At 42.7% G+C, this 22,008-nt stretch overlaps 2 protein-coding genes across 3 annotated transcripts; one reads left to right on the top strand and one right to left on the bottom strand.

Annotated features, from left to right (window-relative positions):
- The first annotated feature begins 794 nt into the window (after positions 1-794).
- Positions 795-12,718, top strand: LOC128424399 (uncharacterized). Of its 2 annotated transcripts, XM_053410475.1 has the most exons (6): positions 795-911; positions 1,626-1,779; positions 3,205-3,365; positions 4,190-4,393; positions 5,013-5,194; positions 6,078-12,718. In XM_053410475.1, the coding sequence occupies exons 1-6, from the start codon at positions 857-859 to the stop codon at positions 11,619-11,621; spliced, it is 6,300 nt and encodes a 2,099-aa protein (XP_053266450.1). In that variant the 5' UTR covers positions 795-856; the 3' UTR covers positions 11,622-12,718. The 2 variants fall into 2 exon arrangements, with proteins under 2 accessions (XP_053266450.1, XP_053266451.1); XM_053410476.1 differs by lacking the exon at positions 795-911 and having other exon boundaries at positions 1,664-1,742.
- A 702-nt stretch (positions 12,719-13,420) lies between these two features.
- On the bottom strand, positions 13,421-20,984 carry LOC128424401 (patched domain-containing protein 3-like). Its single transcript, XM_053410479.1, has 4 exons — positions 20,077-20,984; positions 16,176-16,297; positions 15,547-15,692; positions 13,421-15,319 (listed from the first exon to the last, which is right to left on the bottom strand). Exons 1-4 carry the CDS (start codon positions 20,854-20,856, stop codon positions 13,713-13,715), a joined length of 2,655 nt encoding a protein of 884 aa, XP_053266454.1. The 5' UTR covers positions 20,857-20,984; the 3' UTR covers positions 13,421-13,712.
- Positions 20,985-22,008: the final 1,024 nt, after the last annotated feature.

Genomic DNA, 22,008 nt, shown 5'->3' with positions numbered 1-22,008 from the left:
TGCTGTTCTGTTTGTTTATTGCAACAGGATCAAATCTGAATCTCAATGTACCTCAGAGATTGCTATATATAGTAAAAGGTAAAGGTAAAGGTACCCCTGCCCGTACGGGCCAGTCGTGTCCGACTCTAGGGTTGTGCGCTCATCTCACTTAAGAGGCCGGGGGCCAGCGCTGTCCGAAGACACTTCCGGGTCACGTGGCCAGTGTGACGAAGCTGCTCTGGCGAAACAGCACCAGCGCAGCACACGGAAACGCTGTTTACCTTCCCGCTATAAAGCGGTACCTATTTATCTACTTGCACTTAGGGGTGCTTTCGAACTGCTAGGTGGGCAGGAGCTGGGACCGAAAGACGGGAGCTCACCCCGCCGCAGAGATTCGAACCGCCGACCATGCGATCGGCAAGCCCTAGGCACTGAGGTTTTACCCACAGCGCCACCCGCGTCCCTCTCAGATATATACTACACACACACAAACACACATATTTATGAACTGATCTGCTCTACATCGAAGAATATTACTCTGTGGTCATCACAAAGGGTTGCTTATATTTCAAGGAGTAGTCACCAATTAAAAATAAATATCTGGTGAACCGGGTTCGCGTCTCTGCTCCTCCACATGCAGCTGCTGGGTGACCTTGGGCCAGTCACACTTCTCTGAAGTCTCTCAGCCCCACTCACCTCACAGAGTGTTTGTTGTGGGGGAGGAAGGGAAAGGAGAATGTTAGCCGCTTTGAGACTCCTGAAGGGGAGTGAAAGGCGGGATATCAAATCCAAACTCTTCTTCTTTTTCTTCTTCCTTCTTTTCCACAGGACGATTGCCTTATTCAGTGACCAACGCAAATAGAAAAATAAAATAAAGATGGCATCTGAGAATGAAATAGCTATTGTGGGTATAGGATGCAACTTTCCTGGAGGTAAGTCTTTGGGGGGGGAGTGATATAAGAAAGTTATCCATGTTTCTTTCACTATTTTTATTGTTCTATGGCATAAAGCTTTCTTGTGATTTAAAGTAAAAGTAAACTAAGAACTCAGCACTAGTTATTGACAGATACCAATATTTTAATTCTTGCTAGAAATATTTTTAATACTGTATGATCCTGTCATGAACATGGAGAAGTGAATGTCTGTGATATTATGAAGTCCACTAGAAATTCAGGTTTGTTATATGACAAATCTTGGAATTTTGCATCTCATCAATACTTTTTAAATGTCTGATCTAACTTCCACAACAAGCAGAATAGCACATATCAATTTAATTATGTATTTTGCCTTCCTGAACTTGGAATATGCTAACGTAAACCTTATGCCTTCACAACTAGGTGGCTCTCATCTGCAAGATGCCATCCAAACAAACATGGTAACAGCTGAATGCAATTTTCATAGGAACATCATGCAGAAAAATTACAGACAGTATGATAAGATTGTGTGATTTAGGAAAAGGTCCAATTTTCTATGAAATTTGAAATTTTGTAGCACTTGAAATGCAAATTTAATTTGTATCGCATTTTGAAAGTTGGAATTCTCATTTAAGTTCAGATAAACTGAACAAGACAGGTTTGACATTTTGAAAACGGAAACAGTATATTTTAATACATCTAAAAATGTATATTTAAATCTTCATGCAACAGGTGAAGGAATTGACAGTTTCTGGAAAGTGTTAGAGAACGGCAGAAACTGCACTACAGAAATACCTCCAGAAAGATTTAACATTAGAGAGTGGTATGATCCAGGTGACAACAAACCAGGTAAAATACGTACAACTCGTGCTGCTCTTCTTGATGAGTAAGTCATATATTTTGCTAATAAATCCTTCAGACTTTCTAAACTTGCAGATTTCCCCCTTGAAATGACTTGCTGATGTAATACTGTATGTGTTATTATATGAACCTTTCAAAAGATCTCTTAAAATTAACGAGCAATCTCAAAGTGCTGCGTTATAATGAATGCATTTCCACACTACAGGAGCTGCTTTGGGTGCAAATCTTATGCTGAAATTGTACACTATATGAACTTCACAAAAAAATGTGATGTCATCATAATACTAATGTCCCTCCACATTCTGCTCATCAGCTACAATTCAGAGTGTGGGTATTGATCTCTTTTCCAACTACATGATCGGAAGGCCTTGAGGGCAGGACCCATGCTGAGGTGGTGTTGGTGAGCAGCATGAGCAGAGACACATTTTAAGTCTCTTTGAGTTCTTTTTTTTCTGAAAAAGTGACTAGTTAATAATCGCCACAACAATAAGAAATTCATTATTATCATTATTATTTCCTTACACTTTATACCCCGCCTTCCATCATGGAATCCAAGTTCCCAGGCGGTCACCAACCCAGGTACATCTGGACCTGCTTAGCTTCTGTAAGGAGATGTCCCTAAGTGCCTTCAGACCAGATATTGTCTCTGTGCTCCTCCAAATGTCCCATAAATCACAGCCAGTGTGCCCAACAAATACTTCATTCTTGCTTCAGATCATACCCTGGGACTAAGGCAGCTATAACCCATTTTAGCACTGTTGTCTCCCACATGAGAGTTATCCTTATTCCCAGCGCTCTTTTTCTAGAAAAAGAGGTGGTGGAACTCACCATGAACACCTCCCTTGTCCTCTTATAATGGCAATGGCGCCCACCTGAGAGATGCCAAACTGAGTTCCAGTGAGTTCTGGTGGGGGAGGGGGAGCCCTGATTATACTGCAGTGCAGCTTTTCCTGGTGCAATAGTTTCAAGCCATGGTGTTTCACTGGTATTTCCACCAGCTTCATACAGTGGTACCTTGGTTTAAGAACAGCTTAGTTTATGAACAACTTGGATTTAGAATGCTGCAAACCTGGAAGGTGTTTTGGTTTGTGAACTTTGCCTTGGAAGCAGAACATGTTCTGCTACCTGTTGAGTATGTTCCATTTGCAAATTGAGTCCCCGCTGCTATGGGAAAGCACACCTTGGTTTAAGAACGGACTTCCGGAACAGATTAAGTTCATAAACCAAGGTACCACTGTGCTATGAAATGACATAGGCACAGTGTCCTATCTGCTGTGTCCTATCTTGACAATTTATGTGCTGGTACAACATGTAGTATTAGGCTTCAATGAATTTTAAGTATATCTTACTTACTTACTTACTTAATTAATTAATTAATCCAATCTTACTTGGATTAAGCAGTATGTGAATCACACCGTATATCATGTCATACCTCCATTAATTTTTTTAGATTGAATGCATTCGATAACAAGCTGTTTGGCATCAGCAATGAGGAAGCTGAGCGTATGGATCCTCAGCAAAAGTTACTCATGGAATGTACCTACAGAGCACTGGAAGATGCAGGAGTCACCCCTGAAAACATTAGTGGTACCAAAACAGGGGTTTTTGTTGGTAAGATAATAGTTATGATGCAGAAGATTTTGTATATTTACATTGCATACCATATATCTGCTTTAGAACGGGCCACACAACGATTGGTAACACCATATCTATATGCGTTTACACCTGGCAATTCCAAATAAAATGATGTTGGAAGACCCTAGATAATTGCTTTATCAGAATTGACAATATTGCATAATATTGTTAGGCCTTTAAAATATGTCTTTCCAAGTGAGTTCCTAAATTCCTCTATTCCCCAGCATAGGAAAAGGCCACCAGTTTGGTAATTTAAAAAGGTTTACTTACAAACTCATCCAATATCAGCTTCATGTGCTTTTCCATATGTTCATCAGAAAACATTGCATAGGCAGGAAAACTTAGGTTAGTTACAAGGCGGTAAAAGTTCCTAGATTTATTGGAATATGAACACAAGGGTGGCTGGTGAGAGCCATATGGCTGAGCTGGAACAAGCAGCTCAAACCTCCTCACACACTGAGTTTCTCAAGTGGATGGGACAATAAGCCTGATTACCTATCTCATCCCAAGGTCAGGGGAAGTGACATAGCTAAGCTTGGCAGGAGAGCTCACTCTGAGTTTTTAACCCCTTCATGCATTAATAAAACTTAAGCATGTTGGTTGTGTGAGGCTGGTTATCAGATTTACTGTGAAGGGAAACTGAGATGGGGAAACACATGCTGCTTAAGTGCCTTAGAAGAAACACAGAATAAAAGTGAAATAATAAATAATTGTAGGATAGGAGGTGAAGAATAAAAACCAGTACTAGATGTAGATTTGAGTGTAAATTGACCTTAAAAACAAATGTTCTGTATTTACAGGCCTGATGAATCGAGACTATGAATCTATAACCAGCAGGGCAGTTGCTGAAGTAAACCATTATGATGCCACAGGGGCAGCAATGAGTACAGCTGCTCATCGGATTTCATACAGTTTTAATTTGACTGGACCATCAATTGCCATTGATACAGCTTGTTCATCTTTTCTCTCTGCTTTGGACCTTGGTTACAAAGCCATTAAACAAGGTATTCTTGGTTACTAGGCTTCTTATGCATACCATTAACCATGATTCCCAAACTCTGCCCCCCCCCCATAGACCACTTGAAAATTGTTGAGGGACTTAGTGGATCACTAAATGATTTTCCTGTGTATTATATCAGCTGTAATGCACTGTGCTAGGTGTTGCATGGTTTTTATTTGTAAAGTGGAACCTCGGTTGTCAAACACTTCGGAAGTTGAACGTTGCTGCTTTCAAACGCTGACAAACCGGAAGTGAATGCTTCCATTTTTGAACGCGCCTCGGAAGTCAAATGGCTTCTGAGATGCATTTCTCCATTTTTTCAGTGGATTTTGCCGACCGGCAATTGCGCCTCAGTTGTCGAACGTTTTGGAAGTCAAATGGTCTTCCAGAACGGATTACATTCGACAACCAACGTTCCACTGCTTATGCCCTGCCTGATCCAGGAGAGGCTAGTTTAAAACTTGGAGATGAGAGACAAAGATATGCCCAACAAAGGATTTTGCAAGAGAAATCACCATGACGACACAGATGGTATCAACACCTCATGGCTACGTGAATGAAATATCCGTTTTCCCCCTTTCATGATTTCAGGCTCGTTTTGTTTTTCTGTACCTTTGATATAGGAGACTGCGAATCTGCTATCTGCGGAGGAGTAAATTGCATCATAGAGCCTTGGAAGTTTGTAACTCTGAGTAAAGCAAACCTTTTATCACCTGACGGAATTAGTAAACCCTTCTCTAAACATGCAGGTGGCTATGGAAGAGGAGAAGGATGTGGCGTTCTTTTATTAAAGCCACTGGTAAAGGTAGGGTGTTTATACTGAACTCTCAATTTCCCAAATGTCCCAGGGATGTTCATTGGAACTAGTGTGAACACCAGAGACTTGCTGTCTTTGTAATATTTGCTTTTTAAAAAATATGCCCAAGCAGAACCTAAGTGGAGGCAAACAGGCATTCCTTCAAGGTAGCACTGATGCTACTCTTATCTCAAATCTCCAGAAACAGTTCCAGAAAGATTCTCTGCCTATGTCACTAAGCATTCAAAATGGCCATCTACCTTTGGCTGCTGTTTCTTGGCATGATCCCCTGAACTAAAAGTTTTAACCTCCGAATTCTGATTGGTATCTAAATTAGAAGTTATTGGAGAGATTCCCAATTATCATGAGACTCTCTTCTAAACAGATACTATTTATTTATTATATTTATAGCCTGTCTTTCTTCAAAGGAACTCAAGGTGTCATACATACATTGTGCTCTACCCTGTTATCCAATGACTGAAAGATGGTCACTGATCTAAAGCCACAAAATTAGATTAATGACTGAAAGCGGATTTGAAACTTGATCTTCCCAGTACTAGTCTGACATTCTGATTACGCCAGACTGACCCCTTAATTTACTCACTAATGAAGTATTCTAAACTATTAACCAGAAAACAGTCCAACAAGAAATAGTTAGCCACTAAAAAATGCGTAACTGCCACATAATAATTACAAATTTCCCCAATATCCCTCAAAATAAATGGCTGGAATAACTTGCTGCTCTTGTACTATAAGTAATGTTTAAGAGTAATACCATGGTGCAGAAAAAAGTGAATTCTGCATAAAGCTGTTAAAACAAATCTAAATATAATCATGCTGCAATAGCTACTTAATGTTTGATAACATTGTGTATTCCTTTGTCCACAAATAGGCACAGGAAGAATTCAACAAAATATGGGGCATCATCAGCATCACGGCAATCAACCAGAATGGAAGTTCTGTTGCTCCAGGCATGCAATCATCTCAAGCAGCACAAGAGAAGTTGTTACTTAACATTTATCCCACATATATTGATCCTTCAGCTGTTCAGTACATTGAAACAAACGGTCTAGGAATCCCTACTGAAGATGCCACTGAAGCAGAGAGTTTAGGCAATGTCATTGGCAGAAAAAGGCCTCCCGATTTGCCCCCTCTCAAGATTGGCTCCGTTAAAGGGAACATTGGGCACACAGAGTCAGCTGCTGGGGCAGCAGGCTTAATCAAAGTTCTTCTCATGATGCACCATGGGAAGATAGTCCCATCCTTGCACTTTTCAGAGAGCACCAGCAGCATAAATACAGGGAAACTGAATCTCTCCATCCCAACAACAGTGGAGAAGTGGGATGAGTCTGCTGAATATGGCAGAGTTGCTGGGATCAGTTGTTTTGGATTTGGGGGCACCAATGCCCATGTGGTTGTCAAACAATTTAAAGAGGCCCAGGTTACCCTTCCAACCAAAAGGCCCGTCGAATTATTTGTCATTTCGGCAGCTTTAAGAAGTTCTCTCAAACGGGCGATAGAAGACACAGCTAGGTACCTTAATACCAGTGACTCAGCGACACTCCCAAATCTGGCCTACACATCTGCTTGTAGAAGAAGTCACATAAACCACAAATACAGAAAAGCGTTTGTGGCATCCTCTCTCCAGCACTTACAGCAACAGCTCAATTCAACTGAAATGGAAACTGTGTCACGGAAAAAGCCTGCAGAATTGATCTTTGTGTTCTCCGGTAATGCTTTGAATTTCAAAGGGATATGTAGAATCCTGCTGAAATCTGAGCCCGTCTTCAGAGACAAATGTATTGAAATCAAGCAATTATTTCAACAGCTTTCGCCCACTGGAATTTTGAATTTAACAGAAAGTGAGCACAATGATTTGCCCAGGCCTGAAGTTGCCCAGCCCTTACTCTTTACACTGCAGGTGGCCTTGGTTACACTCCTGCAACACTGGGGCGTTAAGCCAATTGGTGCTGTTGGCTATTCAGTTGGCGAAGTAGCTGCTGCCCATTGTGCTGGCTTGATTTCCCTGGAAGATGCTGTCAAAGTCATCTACCACAGGAGCAGGCTGCAGGCTAAAGTCACTGGAGGCAGAATGCTGGTGGTTGGCAACATTCCCATTGCAGAAGTGTCAGCAGCCCTTGGGGCATATTCAGGGAAAGTCTGTGTTGCAGCATTTAACAGTCCTTTGTCTTGCACATTATCAGGAGATGAAGCGTCTATCCACGCCATTCAGAAAGATCTGGCTGAGCACTTCAGTAAAAGAAACATATTTCTTCATACTTTAGATGGGCCAGCTGCATATCACAGCCACATGGTAGAACCAGTACTAACAGAACTCTCAGAAAGCCTATCAGAATTAAAGAAAGGGAAGCCAGAGATTGAGCTAATTTCGACAGCAACAGGGAAGGCCGTTTCAGATGGCGATTTTGTTACAGGCAGCTACTGGGCCAGACAGGTTCGGGATCCTGTTACTTTTGCAGAGGCCATAATGACATCAGTAAAAGGCAAGGACAACGTTGCATTTGTGGAAATAGGTCCTCAAAGAGCTTTGCAGAGATACATCGTGGAAACATTAGGGACGCAAACCAGAGTTTTTCATTCTTTGCAAATGAATAGGGAATATGTGACTCTTCTTAATCTAGTGAAAGATCTTTTTGAATTGGGATTGAATGTGAATTGGCAGCATTTTTATGAAGGTTATCAAAGTGTACCATCACCTTATCCCAGGTATCACTTTGATCATCAGAAACTCATGCTGCATCAGAAAGCAAATAGCAGAGGTGTAAGCTCAAGCCATTCTTTAATTTGCAGTATAAATAAGGACAACTCAGAATTCATTTGTTCTATCTCTGAGGCTCTGAAACCACATTTATATGAGCACAAGAACTACTGTGCTGCATTAATTCCTGTAGCTGTTTTGGTGGAACTTGCTCTGGCAGCCGTGATGACGAGCTCAAGGCCAAAAGTACCCTTAAGTTATTGTCAAATGAATATATTTTTCCCTGCACCATGTGTTTTAAATGAAAATCTCCATGCTTTGAAGATAAAGGTTGAGCCACAACAGACAGTGTCAAAGTTCAGAATACAATCAGGTTCAGCTAATACAGTTTATGCTTCAGGACAAGTCAGAAAGAATCCTGAAACTTCAATTGAAGAAAAGAATATTTCCTTAAAAGACATTTTTCAGAGGTGTAGATCTGTTGTTTGCGAAGATGAGGTTTATGAAACACTGGCTCAGTCTGGATCCAACTATGATGCTACTTTCAGGCAGCTAAGTAATGTATTTTATTGTGAAGACTTGAAAGAAGCTGTGACAACTGTTACAGTGAAGAGACAAACAGTAGAAGAAATGTACGAGTATTATATCCATCCAGTCCTTTTAGATTGTTTTCTGCAAATGGTAGGTATTCTGGCTGCAGTTACTTCCAATAACAAAGTAGTTTTACCTTCTGGTATAAGTAGTCTTGCAGTTGCTCGATCATTGGAAGAGGAAATGATTATATATTTAAAAACAACCAAGTCCACTGACAATTTCTTAGAGTTTTGTGGATGCTTCACAGATAAACAAGGCTCCGTTCTGGTAGAACTGAGATGTGTTCGAATTAATTTGGTACAGGAAATTCCCAGGAAAGAAAATGAATTGTTGTTTGAAAATCAGTGGAAGGAAATAACCTCTGATCAAGCAATGCATAATCTGCCCAAAGCACCTCGAGTTGTGGTGTTTGCTGACAAATTTGGAATATCGCAGCAGCTCAAGAATTACTTACATAGCGAGGCTAGATTTGTTGTGTATCAGGAATGGGAGAAATTGTTGGCAGCTAAGAGAACAGATACCTATGCACAAAGTAAGATTAATATGGAACTGCAGGGATATAATGATGTTCTGTTTATGTGGGGCATCCAAAAACTGAATGAAAATTTGCCAGAGAAAGTGGTGAAACATTCAGTAAGATGCTGTGAGGCATTTCGCCAAGTTGTTATTGCATTAAAGGAGAAGAAGTCCCATTGCTCCATTACAGTAATCACTTACAGGACATCAGAAAGGAAAGTAGACAATATAAACACTGGCTTTGGTTTGTACGGCATGGCTCGAACATGTATGGTTGAAGTCCCAGAAATAACATTTCAGATTATTGACATCAGCTCTACAAATGCAATAGATATCTCGGCCTTAGCTGATGTTTTAGTAAAATATAAAGCACAGGATTATCCAGAAGTCTGGATTGATGAGGGACGAATTTATAGTTCTGAAATTAGGCGCACACAGATTGAACCCACAGCCTTCAATACGCCTTCCCACCCACTTCAGAACTCAGACTTCTGCATTTTGTATACAGGAGATCCATACTGTATGAATGATCTGTCAGTTAAAGTTGCCAATTCACGTACTCAACTTGGCAACCACAGTGTTGAAGTTCAACTTGAAAAAATAAGCATCCACTCAGAAGACTATTTCCCTGTTAGCGTGTCCAGCTGCAAGTTTGGGAAAACGTTGTATTGGAATTCAGATACTATAGATAAACACAAGCTATTAGCTCTAGACTTTACTGGCACTGTAACAGCAACAGGTAGTGAGGTGAAAAAGGTAAAAGTGGGCGATCATATTGCTTCATGTTATCCGGTTTCTGCAGCGTCAAGAATTAATATTCCAGAAACAGTTTGTTTCAGTACTCAAAAATTTCCATGTTTCAGAAATATACCATGCACTTCGTTCTTCTGGGTAGCAAGGGAGATTTTTCATCAAACGCTGCCAGTGCCAAAACATAATGAAATATTAGGTATAGTTTGCACTGAGGCTGAGTCAGTTTTGTGCAAAGTGCTTACTTTTTCAGCTCAGGAATTAGGTTGGAAAATAATAGTTACAAACCATACAACTGGTCTATGGCAACGTGTTAATCAGTGCAATGCCCTTATTTTTCTACCTCCACTAAATGGACTATTTAAAGAGGGCCTAAGCTGTCTTTTCCATCTCCGAGATGTTGTACTGGTTTATGGCAATGAACAACCAGAATGTTTGAGGTATCTGGCTGGGAGTGATCATGAAAATATCCATATTCACACTGTCAGTCTTATCCGCATTTTCCAGAAAGCATATCTGATACGATCTCAGAAGGAGATGCATTGTTGGCTGAAGTCAATGAATATGAAACAATTAAAAGATATCGCATATTTCATTTTTCAGCAAGCAGGAAAGCATCTGAGGCCTGATGTTGCATCCTATTTCAACTGCAAGAATTTCCCAGTTGCAGTACTAAAAAGTGATGAGGAAGACAGCAAGATATCAGATATACCCGAGACTGAAACAGACAGGAGAATGTTTAAGCAGAATGCAGTTTATATAGTCGCAGATGAATTCACTAGGCTTGGCTTAGAAACTGTAAAATTTGTAGCTCAGAATGGAGGCAGGTGCATTGTGCTACTTTCACAGAGGAATCCAAGCACTGAGGAGCAAAAAGAAATAAATGCTCTCCAGGATCACTGTGAAGGGAGCAGAATAGTCAACTTGCAGTCTAACATTGTTTGCAGTTCAGAGGTTGAGAAAGCTATCAAGTCGATCAGTAAATTTTTCCCAAACTCTCCTGTTAAAGGTGTATTCCACAGTGCTATGGCTTTACATGATGGGCTTCTTGAAACCCTCAACATGTCTAACTTTGAGGAAGTTTTAAATCCAAAGGTAGCAGGGGTAATCAATCTTCATCGTGCCACGCAAGGCAGGGAGCTTGACCACTTTGTATGTTATTCTTCTATTTCATCGTTTCTTGGAAACGCAACACAGTCCAACTACGCAGCTGCCAATTCTTTCCTGGATCTCTTCTGTCATTACAGGAGAAACAATGGCCTTCCAGCGCAGTCCATTAACTGGGGTGCTTTAAATCTTGGAGCCTTGCAAGATCAACAACACTATCAAAATTATAGGTTACAAACGAAAGGAATAGAGGATCTGCAAGTGAACGAGTTTCATGAATATCTAAAAAGAAGCTTAATTCTGGATAAACCTCAGCAAGCTGTGTTAAAATTCAATTTTCAAACTTTAGTTGATCATGTTTTATCTCAAAATTTGTCGCTGAAGAGTCGTTTTTATGAACTTGTTTCTGAAGAGGCAGGTGGTAATCCTGAGCTTGCTGGTGAAGCTGGATTCAAAAACTACTCTCTAAATGAGCCTGTAGATTATGCAATCGCACTTTTGAAAAGCCTGGCTAAAACAATCCCTGTTGATCTTTCAATGCATACGCCACTTTCATCATTGGGTGTAGACTCTACATTAGCCTTTACTCTACAGAATCGTATCTTTACGGAAAGGAGAGTGGAAATACCTCTCACGAAACTACTTGATCCTCAGTCCACTGTGTCAACTTTAATCTTATACTTGAAAGAAAATTCTGACACAACCGATTCTCATGGAGCTGAAGGTACTGATGTTGGAAGCTGGTTGTAGAAATGCATTTCCAGGAATTATACTAAATTAATTATCAGTAATGGCTTAGTGTTCAGGGTTTGTTTTTTGCAGTTCAAAACCTCAAAACCCCTTGATCGCCACGGTACTACTAGTCCCCAAAATGGAAACCTCTCTCTATACAGGACACGTTCTGGCCATGCCTATCACCACAGTCTGACGGGTAAGACATGAGCACAGTAGGTGGCTTGTGGCAGAAGATATAAATGCATATGACAAATGGAGCAAGTCCAATGTCTTTTCAGTTCGGTGCACAATACAGAATTTCTGTTTAGCTATGAATCTCTGATTGTGCAAAACAGACGTATCTGTATGTAACACCGCAGGCCAACACAGACCTACCTGGCATGAAGCTCAGTTGAAAAAAAATGGTGTTTATTTCTAAGTAGGCATGTAGAGTGTTGCTCTGGAGGCATGAATATGATTGCAGCCTTCAATTTCTAGCATTCAATTATTTAAGTACAATTGATTATTATTTTTTACTGTTATTTGCTAGGTGGAATATGAATTATATGGGAAATGTATTGATTGTAACTTTAGTACAGATAATTAATTTGAATGAAGAGTTATAATGGGGTCTTTATGCAAAACATATCCTAATTTGTATTAATAAACTCTTGTGTGGTTCTAATATTTGTATTGGCCTAGGAACAGGAACAGCAATGCTTGTGGACGTGTGGAAATCAAAAATAACTTCAGGGCACATGTATTGTGGGGGAATTCTGTATTCGGAATTATGGAGCTACTGTATGTACTTTCCTTACTTGTAAGATACGAGAGGGAGGTCCAGCAGCAGCTATTTTAACCAGCTGTCATTGAAAATCAAGCCTCCACATCATGTCAATTGACTGAATTCAAATTCAAACCACGGAAAAATTGTGTGTGTACACAAGACAGGAATTCAGAAGAGGCCAAGAAGACACCATAACGGCAACAAAATGGGACAAGGACCATTTTCAAAGATGCTACAAAGGTTAGAATCAGATTTTTAGATGATGAGACAGAAGGTAGGCACAATATGCTTGGAGAACACAACCAAACTCTCCCTCCTCCACCCCAGCCGCAACATTCAAAAACACCCACCCAACTCACACATGAAAACAAAGTTGACCACAGGCAAAACAAGCAACCACACCCTAGGCAAACCCCAACTTCTCTCACCACCAAAGGAACACAAGCGAACAGAACCTGCACAAACGATGCTGACACAAAACCCCACACATACATTAAGTAAAATAGAAACATCCCCACCCCACCCACCATGGCCCCCTCCACCTCTTCCCCCCTTTTCTTCCTAATGTAACACTAATGTCTCAACAAATGAAACTGACCTGTAGAAAAGGTAACTCGAAAAAAGAGACATCACACATATTTTTGTAAACCAAGAAATCTTTAAAAAAATAAAGAGAACATCACAGAGAGCATAAGAGATTCTACCTTAGTAGGCCCCTACAGATCTGGGATAAGGAGGGGTACCCACTTCAATGGGTGGTATTTCCAGGCAGGTTTGAAACGTGGCTCAACTGAAAGGGGTTTTGAGGCGCTGTCAATCAGTGGAATGGTGGTGCCTGAAATATCCTAAGCAAACTGCTGTGTGCAGGGCTTTGCAACACCTGACAATCAGCCAATCATTGGGTCTTACAAAGCCCTATGAAAAGTGCTCTGTAAGACCCATGTGGGCAAAAGGGCCACCTGATGTAATCGTGATGTCAGTGGTCCTGCTCACTTTCCAAAGTTGGCCCGGAATTGGTGGGAGAGAGAACACTGAGGAACAATAATAATAATAATAATAAATTTTATTTATACCCTGCCCTCCCCAGCCAAAACAGGGCTCAGAGTGGCTAATATCAAATATATGACATATTACCATAAAATCAAGCAATCAATTAAAATACATCCTACCTCCTAAAATCAAGTCAGAATCAAAGTAAAATCGAATCAGACGGCAGCCTGCAAGGTAGGGATTGGGATCTTAAATGCTCACCAGGAAGAGCCCACTCCTGCCCTCTAGGTAATTAGTTCCATTATCAAACTGCTCTCATTGTAATATTGTCATGTTTACATTAGGCGGTTTCATAATACAGTATTTCTATCTGAGAAAGGAACTCCTCCAGTACTGGAGCTCTGGGCACTGACTGGAAGCTGTCTATTTGGCATTTTACTACAAAAGCCAAAGAAAGTTAAGAACACAGGAATAAAAATGAGGCCGTGAACTGCCCCAAACAAGATCACCAGAAACATTATCTTAAAAAAGGTTCTGAAGATGTAAGAAGATGCCATGGAGAGTACAATAACTCCCAAGATAGTGGAAATAGCTCCCTGCGTAACAGGGTAGCCAAGGTGGTACAAAGCATCCACAGCCTTGTCATTCACTTTGTGTTTCTCACTGGCAACAAAAGCATAGGAAATATGGGCTGAGAAGTCTACTGAAAACCCTATGCAAATTACAAGGTTGATCATGGATATGGAATCAAGATTCACATTCCAGAAGGACATGAAACCAGCTACACCGACAATAACAGAGGCAATAGCAAAGGTTACCCACAAAGAACAAAGAGGATTGGGAATGAGTAGGAAGGAAATGAGTAGCATGGCTCCAGCAGCAATCACAACATTTTGAACTGTGTTCTGAACAATCACAAGATATTGATCAAAGTAAATAAAAGCTGGATGATAAACCATTAATGGTACCTTGCAGTCCTTAGCAAGACCTCTCAGCTCATTTAAAAGACTCCTCTCATCCACTGCAGTAGTAACATTGACTGTCTGTATGAAAAAACGTGATGCTATTATTTCTGTAGCAATAAGATAAACATCCCACTTGAAGTCTGGAAAAATCCCAAAAAGGGTGGCTAAATTGTCAATGAAAAGCCTACGGTCATCTATATTGAAAGACATACGTTTAGCGACATCTTGGTAAGTTCTCAACCAGGACACTGATAAATTCTTGTTGACGTAGGATGAGCTTTCTAGTGCATTCATACAGTTTTCAACATCTGCACGGACAGATGAATTCCAATAAGCTTCGCTTTCAGTAACAACCACCATAACCCTTGGGCCGTATTCTGAAAAATATTCCTTTTCCCATTCATAATACTGGATGACATAAGAATTGTCACTAGCTAGATTTCGAAGATCTATACCTTCTTGGACTTGAGTGCAGGCAAAAATACTACTACCCAAGTATATGAGATAAAGGACTACCACAAGCACCTTGGTCCAGCTGTGCATAAGGAAGGGACCGTAATACTTTCTAAAGAATCCATTCATGGGGTGTTCAGTCTCTGCTCCAGTGGACTCATCAAAAGACCCTCCTACACAGCACATGTTATATGTGAAGCCCTGAGAGTCCTGAGGCTCATTGTTCACTTTCATGAATGTGAGCCAGTGTCTGTTGCTTTCTTCTCGTCTCCCATTTAAAGCAAGAATGGCCCCAAGAAATGTCAGGCTATATAAGTAGCAGAACACAAAGGCTGTTCCTGTATAGATGCAAAATGCCTGAACGGACTGGAATGAAGTTGCAATTCCAATGTAGAAGGCTAACACGTCTGTGAGGGTCGTGATGGTAATGGACACAGCTGCTTCTCTGTAGGTGTCAGCCATTCGATCTCTGACACTGTCCTTCACTTTAGTCTTCTGCCAGCAAGACACCAGGATGAACATGTCATCAACACCAACCCCTGAAGAATGGCAAATATATAACCTATTAGTTCCTATATGTCATGCGAGAAAAGAAATACAGTGATATCTTGAAACTCGAATGGCTTGGCTCCCGGGAAAAAAAAGGCTCCTTAACGTCGCAAACCCGTAGATATGTAAGAGAATTTTCACCCATCATCATACTTAAATGTATTAATGAAAAGCCCAATGGAGAAGTCAGGAGGAATGTGTACATTTGCTCACTTACCAAGGATAAGAAATGGCGAATTTGCAACTGTGACAACAAACGGCACCCCACAAAAGAGCAGCAATCCAAAGCTGCTGACGACAGATAAGCCTGCTGACAGCACCCCAAAAGCTGCAACCCACACTTTTGTCCGTACACAGTCCAGCCTGGAAAACAGATTAAGAAGAGGGCTTTAAAGACCAGCACCAACACTTTGAATTGTGCTCAGAAATGTACTGGGGGCCAATGTAGGTCTTTCAAGACCAGTGTTATGTGGTCTTGGCGGCTGCTCCCAGTCACCAGTCTAGCTGCCACATTCTGGATTAGTTGGGAGTTTCTGGGTCACCTTCAAAGGTAGCCCCACATAGAATGCGTTGCAGTAGTCTAAGCGGGAGATAACTTGAGCATGCACCACTTTGGTGAGACAGTCTGCGGGCAGGTAGGGTCTCAGCCTGCGTACCAGATGGAGCTGGTAGACAGCTGTCCTGAATTGAAATGCACCTCCATGCACAGCTGTGAGTCCAAAATGACTCCCAGGCTGTGCACCTCCTCCTTCACGGACACAGTTGCCCCATTCAAGACCAGGGAGTCCCCCATACACTCTCACAAAATGAAAAGATAAAAATGATTTCCCTTTCCTCAGCAATTACCTTGAGCATGAGATAATTGAGAAGGTTATTGTTAAGGTATACGTGATGGAAAACAAAGGGACCACTTCCTTAGTATTTTTTTCAAACTCTTCTTGTCTGGACAATGAAGTAAAATAAGCCACCTGCCGTAGGGAGCGGGGGGTGGGGTGGGGGAGAAGAGAAGATCACATGTGAAATATTTTCTCTCTCTTAATATATAAATCTAAATGCTCACAAGAGTATAAAGATAGGGTGCAATTAGCAGAATATAAGTGGGACCTGAAATACATTTTGCAGCATGGAGTGTTCCTGTACAGAGGCCCAGGTTAGCAAACAATAAAAACATCCTTAAAACAATTCCAATACAGATGTAGACTGGGAAAGATCTCTACTTGCTAAGAGCAAGGTTCTTCAGCAGACACTTAAAAGACAGCCGATACAGCGTCTGTGTAATATTCAAGCAGTGGAGAATAATTCCAAAGGACAGGTGTCACAGCAATAAAGGCCCATGTCCTACACTGTGAGGAACAGACCTCCTGATCAGGTGGTATCTGCTGGAGGCCCTCAGTGACTTGACTTGCCATATAACGGGTGAGGTGCTCTTTCGAATAGCCCTTCCTAAACAGCGCAAGACTTCATACACCAAGGGTTCAAGTTAGCCAGCCATGCCCTCTTTCAGAATAATTCATTCTACCCCCGCATCCCACTGGACACTCAACATTCTGAGGCCGCCCAGCAATTCTCAGTCTTCATTAAGCTGCTTGGTTGGGTTGGCTGAACAAAGTCTCTAATGCCTCAAGTCACCAGTGTGTGCACAACCTATGACTGGCAGAAGCTTCAGCTTAGCACCACTGTCTGGCTTCAAACTTCTAGAGACAGCCACTAGTTTACATAACTTTTAAAATCTATCCATTTGCTCATGCTTTGAGTCACTGAGAATATAAATCCAATATTGCATACATGCGTACATACATATATATGTGCAAAATTCATGAAAGATTTAAGAATTTTATGAGCAATATGGGCTTTATTAATAAATGATGGCTATTTAAGTACCTTTCCTTACAAAGTACTTAAGAGAGCTTCACCGAGGATAATAATACCGATGGCAACCAGTCATGATGCTATTCCATGTCTCCAGCTTCAGAAGCAGCATGCCTCTAAGTACCAGAGTACTAATTGCTGAGAAACAAGAGCAAAAGAGGGATACAATCCTCATTTGTGGGTTTCCCATAAGCATCTGCTTGACCATTATGGGTGAAAAGGATGCTTTGGTCTAATCCAGCAGAGCTCTGAAATTATTGTGCTCACCAACTGAAGGCCTTGAATCCACTTATTTTAGGACTGGTCTCGAGTTGTACAGAAACTAGTAGCGCTGAGAACTGAATTAACTTTCAACTTGGTGTCCCCAACCTCTCTGTTAAAAATTTACTGGAGCAGGAAGAGGAAAAAAGAATTCTGTGGGAAGCAGCATGGAACTGAACAATTGTCTCTTTATTTCCCCCTTTATCTGGGGGTGGGCAGGGCAGGGAACAGAAGCAGTTAGTCTTCCTGTTAGGCCTGCCAGTAAAACTAACCAAATGTTGAGGATTGTGAGGGAGAAATCCCATTTCTGCTGAAAGATACATCTTCCATATATTGTTTAAATGTGCGTATTATACCCCACCTGATATTTATAATAAAATAATTGTCCAAAGGAGGCAGGATAATTAACTTTAAAACAAATATAGCCTTTCAATAAAATGTCAGGCATTGATGTCTGGTTGGATGCTACAGCAGAAGGCGTAAGATCAAAGCAATGAGTTCTGTTTAATAGGGTAAGAGAGAAAACACATGCTAATTAATGAAAAGCTGCAACAGACTAACCCAAATGGAATAAAACTTACCTGTCTGGAGCAGTTCCTTTGCTTCCCTTCTGGATGCAAAGAGGCATATTAATAGTCTTACACTGAACAGTGTTACTGGTTCCAGTAGTCAAACCACTTAATTTAAAAAGATTTTTTTAAGGGAGATTGAAATATACTCAGAGTTGCAAAGTGATTTCATGCTCTTTATTCAGCTCATAGTGGTGAGGAGGAATGAATGAATGTCCCCTCAAAGTATCTGCTTTATATACATTATTTACACAATGGGCTGCACATGATTGGCTAATTCCGGAATTCTACTGTAAGCCAATCAGGTTGTGGATTCACTTCTATCTGGAGCATGATTGGGTGGTTCCTGCCAACCAATCATACCGCTGCATTGTTCTAGGACCAATCAGACTGCTGCATTCTGAATCCTATTGTTCTAGGACCAATCAGACTGCTGCAGTTTGGATCCTATTCAGCTCAGTACATAACAGAGATAAAGGTAAAAAGAAGAGAGAGAGACAAAAAGAAAGGGAGAAACTATTCAGGCCTGGGTAGCACAGAGAAGCAGAACTAGTTGCACTAATAACAACCCCAGCTGAGAAAACAGATACAGTACAAATTTTGCTTGGGCTTGTTAGCTAACCCTCAGTTTTAGTACGCAGTGAGGTTCTGCTTTCTGTTCTACAAAGGCTAAGTGAGCAAGTCCTTTTTTGTTTTCACTTTCGCAAAGAAGGGGGAGGGGTTCCTATGGGTGAGGAGCTGTGGGTCGGATGATATGCATTTCGAACAAATCAGCCCATCACACTAACATAATCTGGAGGTGTTGCTAGAGGTTAAGTCAGGGCCCCAAGCTTTTTGCAGTGGGGCCCAAATTCATTCCCCTTGTTCCCCCTATTTAAACATATTTTGAAAGCTTTATTTATAGCGCAGTTGGAAGTCCTGCAACGAACATTATTCTCAAGACCCCAGTCAACCACCATCAGGTCAGATCCTGATTCTCCCCATCCTATGGTCCAACTTTGACAGGTGGGTAGAGGAAATTGACAGATGGGTGGTCCTGTCAAAGTGGACCAATGGCAGTAGGTGAAGATGGTGCCCAAGTAGAATTGAAGTCCCAATGCATCAGCTGATGGGTGGTCCTTTCTGCTGGGATTGGTGGTATGTGCAGCTGATCTAGCCTTATCTCTGCCTGCCCTGTGCCTGACATCACATGTGACATCAGATGTAGGGCATGTGGGCATAGTTTGGGTAAAATGGCCTTATGGGCCAAATGGTGAAGCTTGGCAGGCCAAATTTGGCCCATGGGCTCAAGGTGTTCTGCCCCTGATTTACATCCAAGCATGTCCAAGCAGTGCACAAGTAGTAATTTAGGAAACAGCATAAAAGGATAAAATGCATTTTTAAAACCTAGAGATTGACACAGGTAAAGGTAAAGGTACCCCTGCCCGTACGGGTCAGTCGTGTCCGACTCTAGGGTTGTGCGCCCATCTCACTTAAGAGACCGGGGGCCAGCGCTGTCCGAAGACACTTCTGGGTCATGTGGCCAGCGTGACGAAGCTGCTCTGCGAGCCAGCACCAGCACAGCACATAGAAACGCCGTTTACCTTCCCGCTATAAAGCGGTACCTATTTATCTACTTGCACTTGGGGGTGCTTTCGAACTGCTAGGTGGGCAGGAGCTGGGACTGAAGACGGGAGCTCACCCCGCCACAGGGATTCGAACCGCTGACCATGCGATCGGCAAGTCCTAGGCACTGAGGTTTTACCCACAGCGCCACCCGGTCCAAGGCATAGTAATAATGTGCATCATTTTGAAATCATTCTTGCATTGCCAGAGATGCTGTTTTCTAATTCCTGTGATGAAGCACATTGTTTACTTACTAAAATTAAATGTTTGGCCGCCACTGAATGCCTCCACTTGCTGATGCAGGTGCGTTAGGCATGGGGAACCTCTGACCCTATTGATTTGATTTCAGATCCTGTTCGCTCCAGTAAGCACGGCAGCATGGATCACAGGCAGACACAGGGAGTCATATCGCGGCTCCATCGTGCGTGCCAGGAGACGCTTACCTGGATGGTTGTAAGGTTCAAGGATTTCACCACGCCCGGGATGCGCTCCAGAAACGTCCGGAGCCAGAGCGCGCTGTAGTTTTTGCGAGAAGCCTCATCTTCCTGCAAGTAGTAGAAGAGGCGCAGCGCTTTGGCTGCCCGGACGGGGCGCGCCGGCCCATCCCCGGGGCCCAAGTCGAGGCCTCCCAGAAAGGGGGGCAAGTAAAGGGGGTTGGCAATGAGCGGAGCGAGGTAGAGCGGGAAGGTGAGGTCGGGCAACAGCGCCTCGATGCGCGACCCGCCTTGCACCAAGCTGAGCAGCGGGTTGGCGCTGCTGCAGTTGTGGCCGGGGCTGCTCCGCGCGCAGAGCCGGGCGAAGGGGAGCGCGGCGCCGTCGGGGCTGCGGAGCCCCCGCACCGCCTGGTCCAGCGCCAGCAGCTCGGCGAAGGCCTCCCGGGTGAGGAGCGAGCCTCCGCCGCGGGCCACGGCCAGGAGGGAGGCGAAGGAGCCCTCGGTGCTCAGCCTCTCGGCCGAGAAGCGCCGCGCGTCGTCGGTGGGGAAGTGCGCCTGCACGAAGCGCCGCTCGCCCTTGGCGGGGCCCCCGAGCGGCGTGAACTGGCCCTCGATGTCGTTGTCCTCCAGGCTGCTCAGGAACACGAAGCCGGCGCCCAGCCCGCCCGTCAGCGCCAGGGGCACGAGCAGGAAGGGCCACGGGTGCGCGCCCACCTGGGCGCCCAGGGCCCGCAGCGCGCGCGACAGGGGCCTCTCCACGCAGTCCGTGTGGCAGTCGAGGGGCGCCATCGCCTTTTCTCTTTCTCCTCCTCCCAGCGGCGAAGAGAGTTAATAGAGTTCAGACCGTTATCCGAGTAAGCCAGGCGTAGGGCAGCCCAGCCCCACTTAGCACGAGTTTATAAAACATCTCGAAAAGGGGGAACTGAGCGGGAAAAGATGCTAAAAATGGCCGCTGGGCGGAGGTTCGCCGTCCGGGAAACGCCCGCCCGTTAACCGCCTCAGAAGTCGTTTGGAGGGAGGGAGCGAGGCGATGCTGAGGGAAACCCCGTTCAGCGAAGGCATCGGCTTCTTGGCTGCAATCTGGCTGCTATGTCTGAGGGAAACTCCCGAGAAAATCCAGAACGAGAGGGCGCAGTGCCTTTTTAAGCCAAGATGCAATGAAAGTGATCTTTTAACCAGTAGCCCGTTTAACTGGGAATTTCCTTCTTCTCGATAGTCTTTTTTCCGCAAGGGTGGGCGACCTGCGGCTCCCCACTTCTGTTTGCTGTACACTCACCGCATTTCCAGTGCAGAGTTTTTAATTCGTGTTCCCATGACATGTTACGTATTTTGTACTCCATTATAAAATACTGCTGACTGGAGTCCTTAAGCCACTCCTAATTTGTCTCTACCCTGCCATCAGCACCCTCAAACAGAAACAAATCTGACACTAATGAAGCTGTCCTGATGAGAACAGTCGAAGGCAGAAAGAGGCATAACATACACTTGGGGGACGGACAACTTACCGTAATTGCACTCTGAGGCAGGAATGTGTACACACCCCAAGTATAAAAAAATTTGTATTTTACTTTCAGTTTTACTTCTTATGCACATGACCTGATTGTTTAAGGTAATTGCTTGCTGCTGCATCTGCTGTTTTGATAGTATTTAGCTCCTTCTGATAAAAATTAATGATGAGTGTGCCACGTATAAATATATATATATTTTAAAAGCTTGCTGAAGACCAGCTAGGATCCAGAAGAGCAAAAAGGCACTGTTTTTTAAAGCTAGCACTAAGAAGATTTCACAGAAGTTGAATGAAGCAGTTTTGGAATAAACTAGTGAGAAATTGCAGATTCACAAGAGTTCATGAATCTAGAAATTATTATAATTATGTGATTGCCAAGCAAGTTCTTTTAAATGCCACGGTGAAAGGTTTTAGATTTTTTAATTGTACAAAAT

The sequence above is a fragment of the Podarcis raffonei genome, chromosome 12 (genome assembly GCF_027172205.1).
Source record: "Podarcis raffonei isolate rPodRaf1 chromosome 12, rPodRaf1.pri, whole genome shotgun sequence".
Taxonomy (NCBI): domain Eukaryota; kingdom Metazoa; phylum Chordata; class Lepidosauria; order Squamata; family Lacertidae; genus Podarcis; species Podarcis raffonei.
The sequence above is the reverse complement of the archived record's forward strand: the minus strand, read 5'-3'. Positions and strand labels throughout refer to the sequence as shown.

Coding starts and splice junctions, on each gene's coding strand:
- LOC128424399 (XM_053410475.1), top strand. CDS start 857: ATGGCATCTGAGAATGAAATAGCTATTGTGGGTATAGGATGCAACTTT. Junction 912..1,625: donor AGGATGCAACTTTCCTGGAG/GTAAGTCTTTGG, acceptor TTCATGCAACAG/GTGAAGGAATTGACAGTTTC. Junction 5,195..6,077: donor TATTAAAGCCACTGGTAAAG/GTAGGGTGTTTA, acceptor GTCCACAAATAG/GCACAGGAAGAATTCAACAA.
- LOC128424401 (XM_053410479.1), bottom strand. CDS start 20,856: ATGGCGCCCCTCGACTGCCACACGGACTGCGTGGAGAGGCCCCTGTCG. Junction 15,693..16,175: donor TCAATTATCTCATGCTCAAG/GTAATTGCTGAG, acceptor TCTGTTTTCCAG/GCTGGACTGTGTACGGACAA. Junction 15,320..15,546: donor TTCGCCATTTCTTATCCTTG/GTAAGTGAGCAA, acceptor GCCATTCTTCAG/GGGTTGGTGTTGATGACATG.